This window comes from Sycon ciliatum, chromosome 3 (genome assembly GCF_964019385.1).
Source record: "Sycon ciliatum chromosome 3, ocSycCili1.1, whole genome shotgun sequence".
Lineage (NCBI taxonomy): Eukaryota > Metazoa > Porifera > Calcarea > Leucosolenida > Sycettidae > Sycon > Sycon ciliatum.
Genome location: NC_088645.1, coordinates 21,199,081 through 21,215,053, shown reverse-complemented (window position 1 = coordinate 21,215,053; position 15,973 = coordinate 21,199,081). Strand labels below are relative to the sequence as shown.

Below are 15,973 nucleotides of genomic sequence, written 5' to 3'. Positions count from 1 at the left end.
AAGATCATAATGTCAAGCAACTTGGAAGAATTAGTATGTATGCGAAGTGTATCGAGGGATGCATGCAGGGCGCGATAGTGCGGGTTCGAATCCCAGGTTATGTCTTAAAAAAAAAGGAATTTTTTAACGACCGGGGGATGCATGCAGGGCGCGATAGTGCGGGTTCGAATCCCAGGTTATGTCTATAAAAAAGGAATTTTTAAAGAATTTATAACATCCCTATGCTTTTTTTTGTCTAGGTCATCAAGTCAAAAAAGCATAGCGTAGGGCCCTGAGCTTCCAAGCTCTCTCGTGAACAACAATATCATTTTTTGAAACCGGCTCAAAGCATCAACGTCAGAGCATTCTCTAGATGCGAGAAACACAGCGATACTTTTTCCTTAGGTCTCATCTGCGGAGCTCAGGGAGACTAGTAGTAGTAGCCACGCCGATTGCTACTGTGCGTGCCACTATGTGGAAAGTGCTAACAATTTGCTGATCTGGGCATCCGCACACGGCCTTTGTCTAGTACGTCTGCTGTCGACTAGTGTGAAAGTGCTGGTAGGGCGCACGTACCTGTACTCAGCGAGTACTGTCATAATCCTGGCGACTGCTTTGATCTTGGGCATTACCATGATTACGTAGCATTATCAATGAAAGATATTGCCGCAACAATGAATCCTGAAGAGTGGAGCGTTTTTCTTCGCAACACAGCATGGCGCCGCTGGTACCGGTGATGCAGGCTGTTATGACTGGAGTCGAGAAGACTGGGTACAATAACATCCGACTGTGTTGAGGTGGCGACCTGTGGGAGAAGTCACTGCGCAATGAAGTAAGGAAACGCACACTTGTGTTAGCACAAACATCCCCCCCGCACACACACACACACACACACACACACACACACACACACACACACACACACACACACACACACACACACACTGGCCCCCGCACACCCCACACACTCCCCCCCCCCCCGCACCCACACCACACAGGTTCTCCGGTACGGTGAGCTTCGCTACGGCGGCAGCCTTGGCTGGGCCTTTTAGGCAACGTTGCAGACGAATTACATTTTCCAATGGCGAAAACCCACACTCGTCTGACGTCCTCTGGTAGGTAGAGGCGAATACAGTATGAGCCACTGCAAGTCATCACCAACCGTCTGTCGGATCAGGAACTTCGACATCAGACCAGTTCGAGTTTTTTTATTTTTTATTTATTTTTTATTTATTTGTAGGACTCAGTGACCAGTCAAGGCCCCGTGACCAATCACGGTCCCCGTGACCAGTCAAACAGTCACAAACCCCCCATGACCAGTCTTCAGACTTGGGGCTATGCAGCAGCAGTTCCAGCGTGAATGACATGGAATAGAGCTGGGGACCACACATGCCCACACCATTACACACACACATACACCCACACTCTCTCCCTTTTCTCACATACACTCACACGCGCGCACACACACACACACACACACACACACACACACTCATTCTCTAAATCTCTCTCTCTCTCCCACACACGCACATATGTCATTCATTCTCTACATCACACACACACACACACACCTGGCCTGGTGTACAGCTGCCAAATGCTTAGCCACGCCGCCCCCGAGACAGGGGGAGAGTAGAAGAGAGAGAGTTTGAGACACACACACACACACACATCCACACACACACACACACACCTGGCCTGGTGTACAGCTGCCAAATGCTTGGCCACGCCGCCCCCCCCCCCCCGAGACAGGGGGGAGTAGAAGAGAGAGTTTGAGACACATACACACATCCACACACACACACATCCACACACACACATCCATGCACGCACACACAAACACACATACACACACACATTCTCTCTCTCTCTCTCTCACACACACACACACACACACACACACTCTCTTTCTCACGCATGCACACACACACACACACTCACACATGCGCGCGCACACTTACTCACACACACACACACACACACACACACACACAAATAGGCAGCGGGACTACCAGCTAGATTCACGTGACCTTGCGGACAAAGTTACGGAGGTAGAACTTGTTTTCACGACGACACTTGGACACAAGTACTTCTGTATTATTATTTTATCTCTTTTCAACCAATCCACAAGCCAAGAAGAGATGCGTAGACGGAAGAACCGTACTCTTGGTGATACTGATCGCAAACATGATTAATTCCTCCAGGCCATTGAACACCCAATTCTAAACCTTATCTAAGCAAAGCAGCATGCCAGTTCAAGAACATCTCGTCAGACATACATATCGATACATGTCTGGTGCACTCTCACTAACAAGCAGGCATCGCAGGCTACATTCGCACCAGCAATCAAAAGAAGTTGAAGTGAGTGAATATTTCTATAAAATTAATAATTGGAAGACAAATGAAGATGTGGAGGATCGCCCAAAAACACTGACAAGGAGACAGTAAACGGTACACAGTACTCGTATGCATGTACTTATACACGTTATAGCAGCACAACGAGAAAGACCATGATGCATAATGTTGCATCAATAAAATTTTACAGAGTTATTTTGGGAGTAGAAATGAAGATGTGTTCGAAGCAGTAAACTGCGTAAGCACTACGTTGAGCCAGAATATTGAAATACAGTTTCCTGCAGTCAAAACAAGACACTCACACTTCTCTGGTCTAGTTCGCCATTCTTATCGATAAACATGACTTGATTTAATTTCTTACGATGGTCCTTGAGAATGGATCAATGATGTCTTGAATAGATGTCTTCCTGAACGACTTCAACTGAGAGGCAGTTTCAGTTTCAACAAGCTGGACATTGTTTTTCTGTGGAGTCTTCCACAAGAAAGACAGAGCTACACACACGAAGGTGCTTGATGTACTCAGTACCTTCTTGGAAATGAACATATTTTCATTTCCATCTTCATTATATTTTCGTCTCTGCATCGTCGACGATGTCCACTTCTGACTCCGTAATCTTGTCACCCATCCTCTCCAAAAACACAAATCGAGTGCTGCTTGCATGCTGGATCAGTTGAAGTCAGTCTCTGCTCTAGCAAGATCGGCATGCAAAAATTACATGACTGAAAATATTCCGAAATAGCTTTTCTGAACGACGAAGTTTGTTCTTCAAATATGATGAATAGCACAACCTACTAGCCAGAACGTCCTCTCAAAAGAGATTCTATCAGAAGCCTGCAAGATTTTCGACCACCCTTCGTTTTGGAGAGGAGCCCACACACACCAGACTCGAGCTACAAGTAAACTACGCGGAGATCGAGAGTTGATCGAAATCTTTCTTGCTCACTTCTGAAACCTGTGAAGGAAAAAAGTATGCTGAACGCGTGAATGCCTACAGTTGAGTCGTAATATTTTGACGTGGATCCTGTGACCGTTCACAGAGAAAGTCGCGGCTGTTTCTGACTGGTCATCGGGATTCAAACTGGTGTGTGACTTTATGACTGCTCTTCGGGGATTTGTGACTGTTTGATTGGTCACGGGGATCGTGATCGGTCATCGAGACGTGACTGCTCACTGAGTCCTACATATTTTTTTTACAATGATCACAGCTCACAGGCAAAGACAAAAAAATTGCATAGTGGGAGCATAGTGATGGTGAGGCTTTTTGCCCTCAGCCGACCTGAGGTCTCGACGTCATGGGGACATAAAACGCACCAAAAAAAGAAGAAAAATGAAAGGACTGACAGGTAGATGAGTATAACAGTCTCTATGGATGGGTGCATTCGGTACTGTGTAATGTCCGCCATCTCCCAATATCCATATCTTAGTTACTAATTGACGTATTGTGCAATGTGCGATATCAGTTGAGTCTGTATGATTGTGTTAATGAACGAATGCGTTTGCCACGTACCATGTCGGAAGGGTCCCAGTAGAATCGTCTTACCGGCTACGTTTCGTTCACCAGATCAGCGTTCTAGCTCCTTGGACTATGAGCAACTTTGTGTAGGTCATGGCCTACTCGCTTTTGTCCTGTGTTCTCTCTGCCTTCTTTCTCCCTGTCGCCGTGCTATGCTTTTCTGAGTCACATCTGGCTGCGGCCAACTACCCTTCACGTTGTGTGTTGTCGCTATTTCTCTCTATGTCTCCGTGTGTGCCAGTGTATATGGAGCGAGAATTAATACATCTGCGGCTCCTTTGCCCCATTTCTTCTTATCTGTGCTGTTTTGGTTCTGATACAGTGATCGTTTGACGTTTTTTTCCCACAGCATATTGTTTTTTATCCTCCTGCCTTCGTTGTCCAGCACAAGCTAAGATTTGGACCTATCGGTCGACTTCAACGGGAGAAAATGAACGTAATAATAATAATAATAATAATAATTGGTGTGTTGCTTTTTACGTGGGAGCTTTTCCTGCAGACTTTCATTCTCACATGACTAAGTCACCGCAAATGTTCAGGCCTAGCCCTTTTTCACCAACCAAAGTCCACAACAAAGCCCATGGTCGTCATCATCATAATTTTAGCGACAAACACGCTGAGAAAATTATTTTATCATTTAGAGCAAAGGGGAGCGCTAACCTTACTATTATTTTCATTATCATTGTTGTGAAGTTGGTTGTTCCAACGAGGAACACACGTTTCTTGCCGAACTTAACACTTGACTGACTCACGACTGCCACCCGGAGCACACGAGGAGCACGTCGCACCTTCCACTCGGCAAACGTGCAAGAAATCACCACTCCCTGCTCAGTACACAGTGTTTCGGGGAATTCACCCCTCATCAGTTGAGCTTGAGTAGGCCGAGGAAGATTGTGTCTGAAAAGCAACAATCATATACTGCTCTCAAGGCCACACCATCACTAGGGATACAAACTAACAGAGACGCTTTATTTCGAGCGCGACAAACACCTCTTGAAGCCTCAGGCAGCAGCGTGAGTCAGTGTCACTCATGGAGTTGTGCTAAACAGACGTTGACAGCCGGTAGCTAGCCACAACGCTGTCACCTCCAACAACTAGTCTCACGTCCGCGTGAGGGACAACAATACGAACTTAGAAGTTGCGACTTCTGCGGTAATAGTCATGAAGTTGGTTGTTCCAACTAGGAACACACGCTTCTTGGCGAACTAGACACTTCACTGACTCACCACTGCCATCCGGAGCACACGAGGAGAACGTCGCACCTTCCACTCGGCAAATCTCCTAGGCAGCACCACCCCCTGATCAATGTCTTAGGAGATATGGGATGGAGCCGGCGTGATCATAGTATGTAACGCATAATTAGGTGAAGTAATATGTAAATCTTAAAAACAGTAGTGTGATGGACCTGTGCAGAGGAAAGGTATAATGGACATGACTAGCATGTACGTGTGTAACTTATTAGTGAGCTAGGGCACATCATACACACACATATGCGCATGTTCAAACAGGAGATCAACCTGATAGGCGTTCGCCGAGATTGGGCAATTATTCCGTTCCTTTTCCCAAATATTTGGCACTAAAATCACCATGAAAGTTAGAAGCACACCAGTGGCGAGCGAACCTCACACCAGGGGACAAAAATGCAATTAATTATTTAGTGCCATTCCAATTGCTTTGATCTCTTCCTCGTTTTCCGCACCTTTTTTTCTTTCCTATAATAGTGTTTGATTTAGTATTTCATCCATAGCTACGGACATGTGCGTTCACTGAAGTTCGTTACAAGAAAACTGTTCTGAAAACTTTCTTCTTCTTTTTAAATGTACATTCCACATTCACATTGCTGTCGCATGTTTGTTACTACATGTATTGTAAAAAAGCATGGTTACCTCACCATTAGTACTCGTGATTGCCATATGACAGCTGGGTTCTTTTAGCTACACCTTGAGCCTAACCTTCTTGCTAGTGTTCATCTTCGTCGTCGGCGTCATAATCTCCATCACAAAAGGTATAATCTGCCTATCCTCCTGACTGGTATTGGACGACTTCAACGTCATTCGTCTCCTCATCCTCGACATCAGCGTCGTAGTCCGAGTCTTCACACACTTCTACGACAAGGACAAAATTAGTTTCACCTTTATCCCGATCAGTTAATACATGAACAATAAAAATGAAATTCTGATGACCATTCATCAACACCATTATGGCAAGGTGCTGCTGAGTCAGGCTACACTCAAGCTTTATAGTTCGAGGGGCTATGGTTTCTCCATGGCCAAATGAAGGCAGCAGAATAGGCTTAAAGACGATGTCCAGCTTGTCATGAAAGGTCCATACTTTAAACCGTTTTAAGGATAACATCAGTGTCGTCATTGTCCTGATCAGTTAAAGCACTGATATTGAACATCTGATGACCATCCGTCAATACCACGAGCATGGGGTGGGGTAAAACCCCGACGCATACCCGCGTCGATACTACCCATGTAGTTTGACGATCATTTCAGAATCGTCGTGCACAACTGGTATTGCAGACATTAGAATGTTCGATTCCATGAAACTGCTTTCCTTATACCGGTACATGTACAGGACATTTGAACTTCCTAGTTTCCTAAATATTTGACAGTGATGTTTCCCAACTGACGAATATCACCATATAACTTATTCTTGGAAACACTAAACCTACAATCTTCCTCTGAGTGTTCATCATCGGCGTCATACTCTTGCAAAGCGCGAGCAGCATCCAATAGCTTCTTTCTTCTCGCCTTTCTTCTTCGCTTCCTTTCTTTTTACTGGACGATGTCAAACTCATCGCCAAACTCTTCTTTATCGGCGTCGTAGTCCGAAGATGCATCGACGTCAACGAGAAGGAAAACATCAGTTCGGACGTCTCCATTGACATAACGATTGACAACATATTGATGGAACAAAATTCGAATAAAAATATTGAAGAAACAACATGATACACAGATGGAATTGGCCACACGACGGCCAAACAAAACTATGGCGACATGGTCATTGGTTCTTTTGCCAGTAATATTTCTCGGCATTCATACTGTTGGAAGCTACAGCAGTTCAGGGAGAAGCTGCTTCTCGACAGCCTGTCGATGAGTGTGTGTCTCCTTTTGCGGTGCTAGGTAGGATGGTTAGGGTGGCTGTATTTATTCTGTGATGACGTTTGCTTCATGTTGCTGTGTTCCCGCATGTTGTTGATGTAGTTAGTAATTCACGCTCTGAGTTTTGGTGGTGCCATGGCTCCGAAATCCGGCCCTGCTGCGGCTGTTCCTGCTTACCGAGCCGCCTTATCTTCAGCAGTGAAAACAAGAATGATATTGGAGTAACAGCAATTAATATTATTAAAATTGTTGGGCAGAAAGACTTATTAAATGCAAAACATGTAAATCAGAGGGACTCAATGTATTTATGTGTTAGAGTCCACAAACTAACACAGTATAATCTTCCTCTCCTCCTGAATGTTATGAGACGACTTCTACATCTTCTGTCTCCTCATCCTCGACATCAGCGTCGCAGTCCTCACACACTTCTACGACAATGACATGATCAGTGTCGCCGTTATCGTGATCAGTTAATACATATACAAGAAATATGAACTTCTGATGACCGTTTATCAACATCATTAAGTCAAGGTCTCAAACTTTAACGTTTGAAACTGCGCTCCTTATATCACGTTTGAACTTACCAAGTATTTGACTGTGATGTATTCCAACTGTAGAATATCACAATATAACATTCTTGGAAATACTAAACCTAAAGTCAGCCCAGTTATTCCTGCGTTCAAGAACAAAGTCAGCACAGCGGAGCCCACGAATTACAGGTCTATTTCGCTCTTACCCTGCCAGGAAAATCTGTTAGAGAAAATCACAGCGCGAAGCCGTATTTCTAACGGATGTTCCAGGGCTGGCTGGCTGGCTAGCTTATCGAAACTCCAAGAAGCCGTGTTTGTACTGGACGGTTATCTGAACGGAATATTAATTGTATGCATGTGTTGCATGGTACGAAAGTGATATATCGTTAGGGCAGCATCGGCCGTGCTGCTGTCGTTGCTGCTGTACGAAAAATCAAGTCCTCCAATGAATTTGATTGACGACCTCAGGGCTGCTACTGGGCGACTAAATCGGTCGTCTTCGATGATATTTCATCATATAAATTCCGCTGAATCTTGTGTTAGAAACGAAATAGAAATTCCTAAGAACAAAAAAGCACACGTGTCACTGGGTGGATGGGTTACAACATTAGTGTGTGTGATGTGCTTTTAAGTGTGTGTGTGTGCTGTTTGAAATGTGCACCTTGTCCGTTTCAAAAATATAGACGCAATATTAGACGGAATATTAATTGTATGTATGGATGTGTTGTAGGACACGGCTGCTGCTGCTGCTGCTCTGGCACCATCCTTCCCGCTGCTACAACAATCGTGTTTGCTATCTACGGCTGGTAGTGGCCACCCGTGGCGGAAACGTGTTCTCGAAATCCAGCCCTGGAGTCTTTGGCGCTGTGAGAGTTGGGTGGGTGCCCGGATTCCGATCCCAGCACCTCAGTGGACAGACTGAACTGACCACGTTGTCGTTGTGCCTGAAGATCCCCCACCAACCATTGTCGTGCTTGCAGGATACTTGTGGGTCCAGAATAGCTGTCGGGTAGATGTGCAGCACTACTGCGGCCACCACTACCGCTGCTATTCTTGGTAGCACAGTGACTCTATAAGTATTAGTGAGAGCTAGCCGCTAGCACCTCACCACCCGTGGTGAGGTGATACTTGTCTGATCTTCATGCACTGCGACACGGTACTGGTTACGATGGCGGTTGCTATGCCGATTGTCCCCCCCCCCCCTTGTGAAGCCATACGCCCAGACCTTGCACCGAACGTGATCCCCCCTGCCGTGTCTGACGCTATAGTCGCCAGTGGATGTGATACAAGGGGTGCTGGTGCATGTGATCTCATAGCCGCTGGTGCATGAGATGCATTGGTCGCTGGTGCGTGTGCTCTAGGATCCGGTAATCCATACGTTGTAGGATCAGCAGTTGACAAGGCAGGGGTGGTCGTTCTAGGCCAGCTAGCAACGGCGGCGGTGGTACAGAGCTGCTGGAATTGACATCACCTGTAGTGCTATCTGCATCGCCGAACGACGTCGCTTCCGTGTTCTGTCGGCCAGCTATGCGACTAGTACTAAAGTGCTGTGGACTGTGGTGGGATCCATTCTCCTGTAGCAAGGCAGCTACCAGGTTGTGAGCAGTAAGGTGTTTACCCTTGCTTTCAAGTCTTGAAAATAAACTATAGACCTCACCGAGACGGACTCCATTCCGTAATGCCCCCACTTCAGCGAAACCCTTAACCGCGTGGCTCATTCCAACGCGCTCACGATCGCGAACCCCAACCTCCACCACACTCACATGGAACAATCTCATTTGAGCGCAGGCTCATTTTAGCATGATCCCTATGTAAAGCACACAAAGTAACGAAACTCATTTCCACGCAATTCAAAATTAACACAGATTTTCACATTTCAATGCATTAAAGAAAGGAAAGGAATTTCCTTGGTTTCAATGCGGGCGTTCATTTCCTTATATTCGCGACGGACTCGATGGGTTTGCTGGCCTGCTGCTATTTGTTGGAGCAACGTTTGCGTCGTTGCCTGCTCCTTTTGCAGCGCCCGGATGAGATGCCACCAATTTGGATGAACCTTGCCGACAACTGCCGCGAATCGATTGTGCCATCCCTCGACATGATTGTTTGTCCTTGCGCTGCACAGCCCTTGACCTGTAAAGGAAAGGCTCTTACACCTACGAGCACTGCCAAATACCTTGGTTTATTGATAGACGAGCATCTTACCTTCCAGCCACAGGTCCATAAATTGTGTAACTCGGTTTTTGCTAAAGTTGCTGCTTTCCGACATGGCCGTAGAAATTTAACAAATGATGCAAAGCGAACATTCTACTTGTCTATTATTCTGTCTACCCTAGAATATGCCAGTAATGCTTACCTACATTGTTTAAGCACAACCATTAGTCACATAGCAATGAAGAGAGTTTTTGGACTCGATCGTACCACGCCCACTGAACTACGTCTTCGCTTATATCACCTCTATTCTTTGGAACAGCGTATTAGCCTCAAGCTCTATGTTTTTGTGTACCGCTGCTTGGCCCAGCATCTTGCTAGTCCTCTTCTTCAGTCTTTGTACCAGCTTCGGGCAACTGCACCTGGTCACCAGGCATGCACCCGGGGCAAGGCACAAAGAGCCTTAGTTCTCCCGCTCTATTTCTTTTCTGGCGGCAGGCAGGTGGAACTCACTTCCAGCTGACCGTCGACAGGCTCTTGCTCTGCAAGCAAGCAAGCAAAAAGACAACCCAATTTCGGAAATGAATAGAACACTCAATTGAAATAAGAAAGGGTTTGCTCCCCACACCGGAGCTCGCGCTATTCCGCCGACTCCGGTGTGGGGAGCAAACCCTTTCTTACAAATCATCGCCGAAGTCGCAACCACTACGTCGTACTCAATTGAAATATAAAAATTGAACGCAAAAGCTTCACACGAAATCATTACCTAATACATGTAATAATGCCTACCGGTATGCAAAGGCGAACGGTCAGAGCTCTGGCCGTGTCAGCAGAGCCGGCGGCAATAAGCTGCAAAGGGGCTCCCGACCCTGCGGCGAATGTAGGAGGCCCTGCAGCCCGTGAAGCACGTGACTGCCCATCGCAGCAGGCAAAATGAAACTCGGGTGCGTAACTCACCCATCAGAGCAGAATATACCACGTCTTTGTTTTTGTCTACAACGAGAGCAGCTAGCGACTTCAGAAATATAGTAGTTTCCTTGCCCGCCACACCCGAGGTCGAAAACACCAGTGGGGTGAATGATGCCCTCTCCACCTGGTGGCCTCTGACACCATACGCCGCCTTCTTCATTCTCTCATGTGTTCTCAGGTGGCAAGGATTTCCGGACGAGACAGCAAGGACGGCCCAAGGTCAGTGACCCTTACATCAAAATAGGCGTCCTGCTGCCGCAACCAGAAACCCCTAGCCCGTATGTCCAGGCGTGCCTCTGGCTGACGATTAGCGGAGGCGGCAGAGATGTCCTCACTGTGTAGCGGGAGCAGACGTGGCTCAACCTCCACATCGGGCAGTATCTCCTGCAGCAATCCCGCCAGGAGGTCCCGAAGCTCGTTGTGGCGAGCCGACGGATAGCCGCCGGTCGGGCACGTGAGGGCGTGGTGGGTGGTCATGGACTTATCACAGACACAATGATCACTTACACTATCCAGTGGCAGACCATATCGTATGCATAGGGCATCTCTAAAATCCGACTTTCTCAGCACGGTGCGGTTTGTCCAGGACGGTTGTGCTGTTAACCATGCTGAGACACCTTTCTCATCCGCTACTGCGAGCACCTGCAGCTGGACCGTTGAAAGCCCTTCGGAAAGCTGTATCTGCATCTGCCGGCATCCACCGATTTTTTCCTGGCGCTTTTGTCGGGCGATGCCTCATGCCTCGCCAATGGCTTCTAGAACAGGATTTGCCATGCCCTCTGCGATGGCCAAGATGCTCTGCGTGTTTTGGTCCGGACTGATGGCTGGAGAGTCTCGGACGCTCTCGTTACGGTGGGCGTCGATCAAGTTCACCATTGACGCCGTGATGGCAAGTGATGCTTGATGGTCTGCCTCTGCAGACTTAGCTACCATAGGGATAGCCAAGCCCCCAAATCTTGTCGGGAGGGACAGAAGCTGTCTCGGCGAGCTGTCAGCTGCCATTCCCTTGCCCAAAAGGGCAGGAAGAAAATGATAATCCAATGCCTCATCTAGAGGGGCCAGGGTGAGGGAGTTTATCGATGAGGCATTCAAATGGTAGGACCATTTGGACGATAAGCTCTTTGTTAGCACAGCGTAGGCGGCGTGGGGTTGCATTTCGGCCATTGCAGCCAGAGTCATCAGCTCCCGTCGCCAGCTGTTGACGTACCTGTCTCAGGCACGATGGCAATACTCTTTACAGCCAATGATCCCACCGACATATTGGTGACCCTCCGCCGTGACGCAGACTCCCGTCCCCTCGAACACTAATGAAGTGCAAGTAAGTTGGTTGCATTCGAATCATTCAACAGTATGTGTATGTACCTGAGGACATTACACAGTTGACAGTGCTAGACTTTATAGCATGCAATTGTGTGTGCAAGTACACAGCCACACACACAGCCATGTATACAGACAACCAGCCCCCCCCCCCCACACACACACACAGAGTGTCCGAATACTATTTTTTTTCACAAGATGGCCACATACCAAAACGCACAGAGATGCACATGGCGATGGCAGCCGAAGCAGTGGAGGCGGGGCAAAAGCAGCTAAACCGACCAGGGGTCTTGGTTTCAGCACCGCTCATGCGCGCCAAACAGAAAGATACGAAAGTAGAAAAATGAGCAGTAGAACTTCAGAGAAAAAAAAGGAAGTAAGGTGCCAGTACGGTCACGGAATGTTGTTCAATGGGAGGAAGTGGTTTAGGTTCAGGCACACCACACATTAACTGCATACGCCCAGCAGCAAGTATTCAAATGCATAAACACACGCACGCACGCGCACACGCACACACGCACAGCCACACACACACACACGCAAGTATTATCCACACACACACACACACACACACACACACACGTACTATACACACACACGCACAAGTACTATAAACACACACGCGCACACACATACATACTATACACACACACATGCATGCATTCGAATGCACGCATGCACACACACACACACACACACACACACGTTACATTTGTTGCCAATTAAACCAACGATTCAAGCGCATATCATGCCACTCTGCCATGTTGAGGTAGGCACGACCGTCGTATCCACCGAAAACAAATATGTTGCCCATGGCGCCCATCTCCGCCATTGTGACCATGCCATGGTTTGCACGCGGTCGATTCATTTCCGTGAGTTGTCGCCACTTGCCCTCGCGCGTATCTAGCATTTCCACACTGGATAGAACGCTGCCGTCACACATACCACCGGATGCGAAGAGATTGCCATTGAGGACAGTGGATGCTGAGGTGTGGCGCGGTCTGGCCAGTCGTGCACCACCTGGCGTAGACCATCTGTTACTGCCGATGTCGTACACGTCCACGGTGTCCAGTGGAGTCTGAAATGACTCGTACACACCACCAACTGCATACACGCGCTCCTTGTTGACAAGCTGAGCCGTGCAGCAAGAACGTGGCATGGACATGCGTGCAGCGCTACTCCAGCTGTCTTCTGACACGGTGTAAATCTCGGACGAGCTCGTGTAACTACCACTTTGGCTTCTTCCGCCAGCAGCTATCAGTGCCTTGCTTCCTGTGTCGAGAGGAGCAAGCGCGAAGTCCAGACGACTGGTGCTCATGGGAGATAGCCACGTGGGTACTTGGCGCCGCTTGGTAGCAAGGAGAGAACGCTGATACTTGAGAACAGAGCGATCAGTACACTTGGGATGTGCGCATGGATGGTAACTTCCGCCCACGCAAAGCACACTGTCATCATCATCTAATAACACACCTTGTCCGTGCGACCAACCGTACCTTACAACATCGGTATGCTCCTGCCAGCGGTTATTTGCTATGGAGTACGTCGCTGCGGTGGTCAGCAAATTCTGTCTATTGTTGCCACCGAAGGACCAGATTGTATGGCTTTTGTCACAGAGAGTAGCACCAGGACACAGACCAGTCACTTTGGCCCGGACCGTTTTTGCAAACTGAGCAACGTCTTGGCTGTTATCATCGAAGACGCCGCCGGCAACTACGGATCCAACACCGTCTATTTCCTCGTACGTCGGTAACTTCTCACTGGTTCTCGGTGTGGAGGAAAAGATCTTGCTGCTGCAACATTCTGCACAGCTGTCCAGGCAGTCGTCCAACCAATCTAGACCAGTGCGTACACACATGCGCACTAGCTTCTCCTCCACACTTACGATGGCACTTGGGCCACCCAGCAGAAGCACCAGGTGGAAGTCTGGGAAGCGCTCTGTCTTGCTCAAAGACAAACGCATGCTTCTTGTATGAGCATTGGCATCTATGCCATAAATGCCAGAGCCATTTGAAGTACTTGTCAGCGTTTGAAAGTGAGGATCATGAGCCCGGGATACTTCCGTGTCCGGAAACAGACATCGGGGCCGAAGTGGCAGGCTGCTTTGATCAAGGTCAGCTGTAGCGTCGTCGTCTCTGGCAGCAGCTGATCCAGGTACTGATTGCTCGATACACGGCTCAGTTGCTTGGCGTGAAGTTGCATCCCTTTGTAGAGCTGCAGCCCGTGCTCGTCTTGAGCCTGGCGAGACTGGCGAGGTAGCAACAGTATGCAGAGCTGTGTGGCTCCCGCACAATGCTGCTGGCGTGACATCCATACTGAAAGTATGGATGTTATCTCGATAGGACTTGGACACATGGGCACTAGGCCGCCGGCTTTTTGGGGCAAACCGTTCGCGCAGCTTTCCGCATGCATACAGCATGAGCTCCTCTTTGCTCGGGTATGGACCGTTACCAGTGAGCTGTATGTTCACTGTGAGCTCTGGTAAACGACACTTACCCGGCCAAGACCTCATATGGCGTAACAAATCGCTCAAAGCTGTCCCGTTCCCATCGCGAACTGTACGATGGTAGGTATCAGCCAGGCCGTCGTGGTTGTGTCGCGCAGCCAGTACAAAGTCATTGGCAGCAGCTACCGCGTCATCCATGTTGTTGCTGTTGATTTTCATCTTACTTCGCAATGCCATGATCCTGATAAGGTCAAAATGGACAACACTGAATCCCATTATTATTAAAAGAAAAGGATTCTAACATGCTACAGTCTTGGCAAGTGAAATTCTACACTTGGCATAAGGAACTGCACCATGCATCATGCACTGGGACCTGCAGCCCTGCATACGTAGTACATGTGTTACATACAACTTTTATTTGTCTCATGACAGTACTTGTACTCACCAGTCAGGGTTCAAACGGTGCTGGCAAAAATGAATGAAGATTGGATACCAGCACTCCTTATGTCACTAGTGATGTGTACCATGTTTGTGAACTGTGGGTATCTACGCTGTAACCTTTCGATCTGTCTGCGATGCATACAGCTTAGGTGCAGTGCATTACATCATCGATGTACATTTGAGGTGCTGTCCCCTTATCGCAAATGGGGGATTTCACTTGCCACAACTCTACAATCATGTTATCCATAGTTTTCACCTAATGTTATTATGATGTCGTTTTTAGCAGAGGTGGAATCTACCCTGACAGTGTCAGATGTTTCAGTTTCTTTCCTTACCCTTGTGTTGAAGCAAAACGGACAGGTCCGACGTTGTCCGAGTGGATGCTTGGCAGCCGGCACACGCTACTACTTGACTACTATACCGTACTGCTATCAGCTGAGGGTATCACTGCACGATAGAGGCAATTACTACTTCTACTCCACTGTCACAACGCCTCACAAACTGGCAAAGGACGAAAGCAGGCCACAGGAGCAAAACTAAAAAGAGCTACGATTTTCTTGTCCGCTACTACTAACGTTAGTACTATTATGCCGTGCCCTCAGCTCTAAACACAAGCATTTATGACGATCTCAGACAACCTGTGGCTCCCTCGTAGCGAGCATCTAGCACCTGCGCCTGGAAATGGCGAGGATGAGCAGGACACGTAGACATCATTATCTACACATGAGCAAACCATCATGCTACTAGTACTTGCTAGTTTCCCCCAAACAATAGAAATACTCCACTCTCTCCCGTGGTGGGACCTACGTACTTCAAATAATAATCATCGTCCCACCAATTCATATTCTTCCCAAACCGAAGCCGAACTGCATGCACGTCATTGTGTTGCACGAACTGTAATTCTACCATGCTTACCAAGTGCGAATAGAAATACGTAGATCGTGACGTGTATAGTACTGTTCAGTACAGCTTTCACTCAATTCTCCAGACACAACGGACAACGAGACAGGTAGGTAGAACGACATTTATTGGGGAGACGGAGACAAAGACGAACTACTACGGCGACATTATGGGAGAGAGAGACAAGAGATAGCAAGAGTACATGAAAACCAGAGTGTGCAGCTTGGGGCCTTCTCTGCTATGGGTGTCTGTCACGGCAGAATTCCGTGATTA

General features: G+C 47.8%; 1 protein-coding gene across 1 annotated transcript; it reads right to left on the bottom strand.

Moving 5' to 3' along the window:
- Positions 1–12,622: 12,622 nt before the first annotated feature.
- On the bottom strand, positions 12,623–14,596 carry LOC135812925 (uncharacterized). Its single transcript, XM_065326143.1, has one exon. The coding sequence runs from the start codon at positions 14,594–14,596 to the stop codon at positions 12,623–12,625; it is 1,974 nt and encodes a 657-aa protein (XP_065182215.1).
- Positions 14,597–15,973: the final 1,377 nt, after the last annotated feature.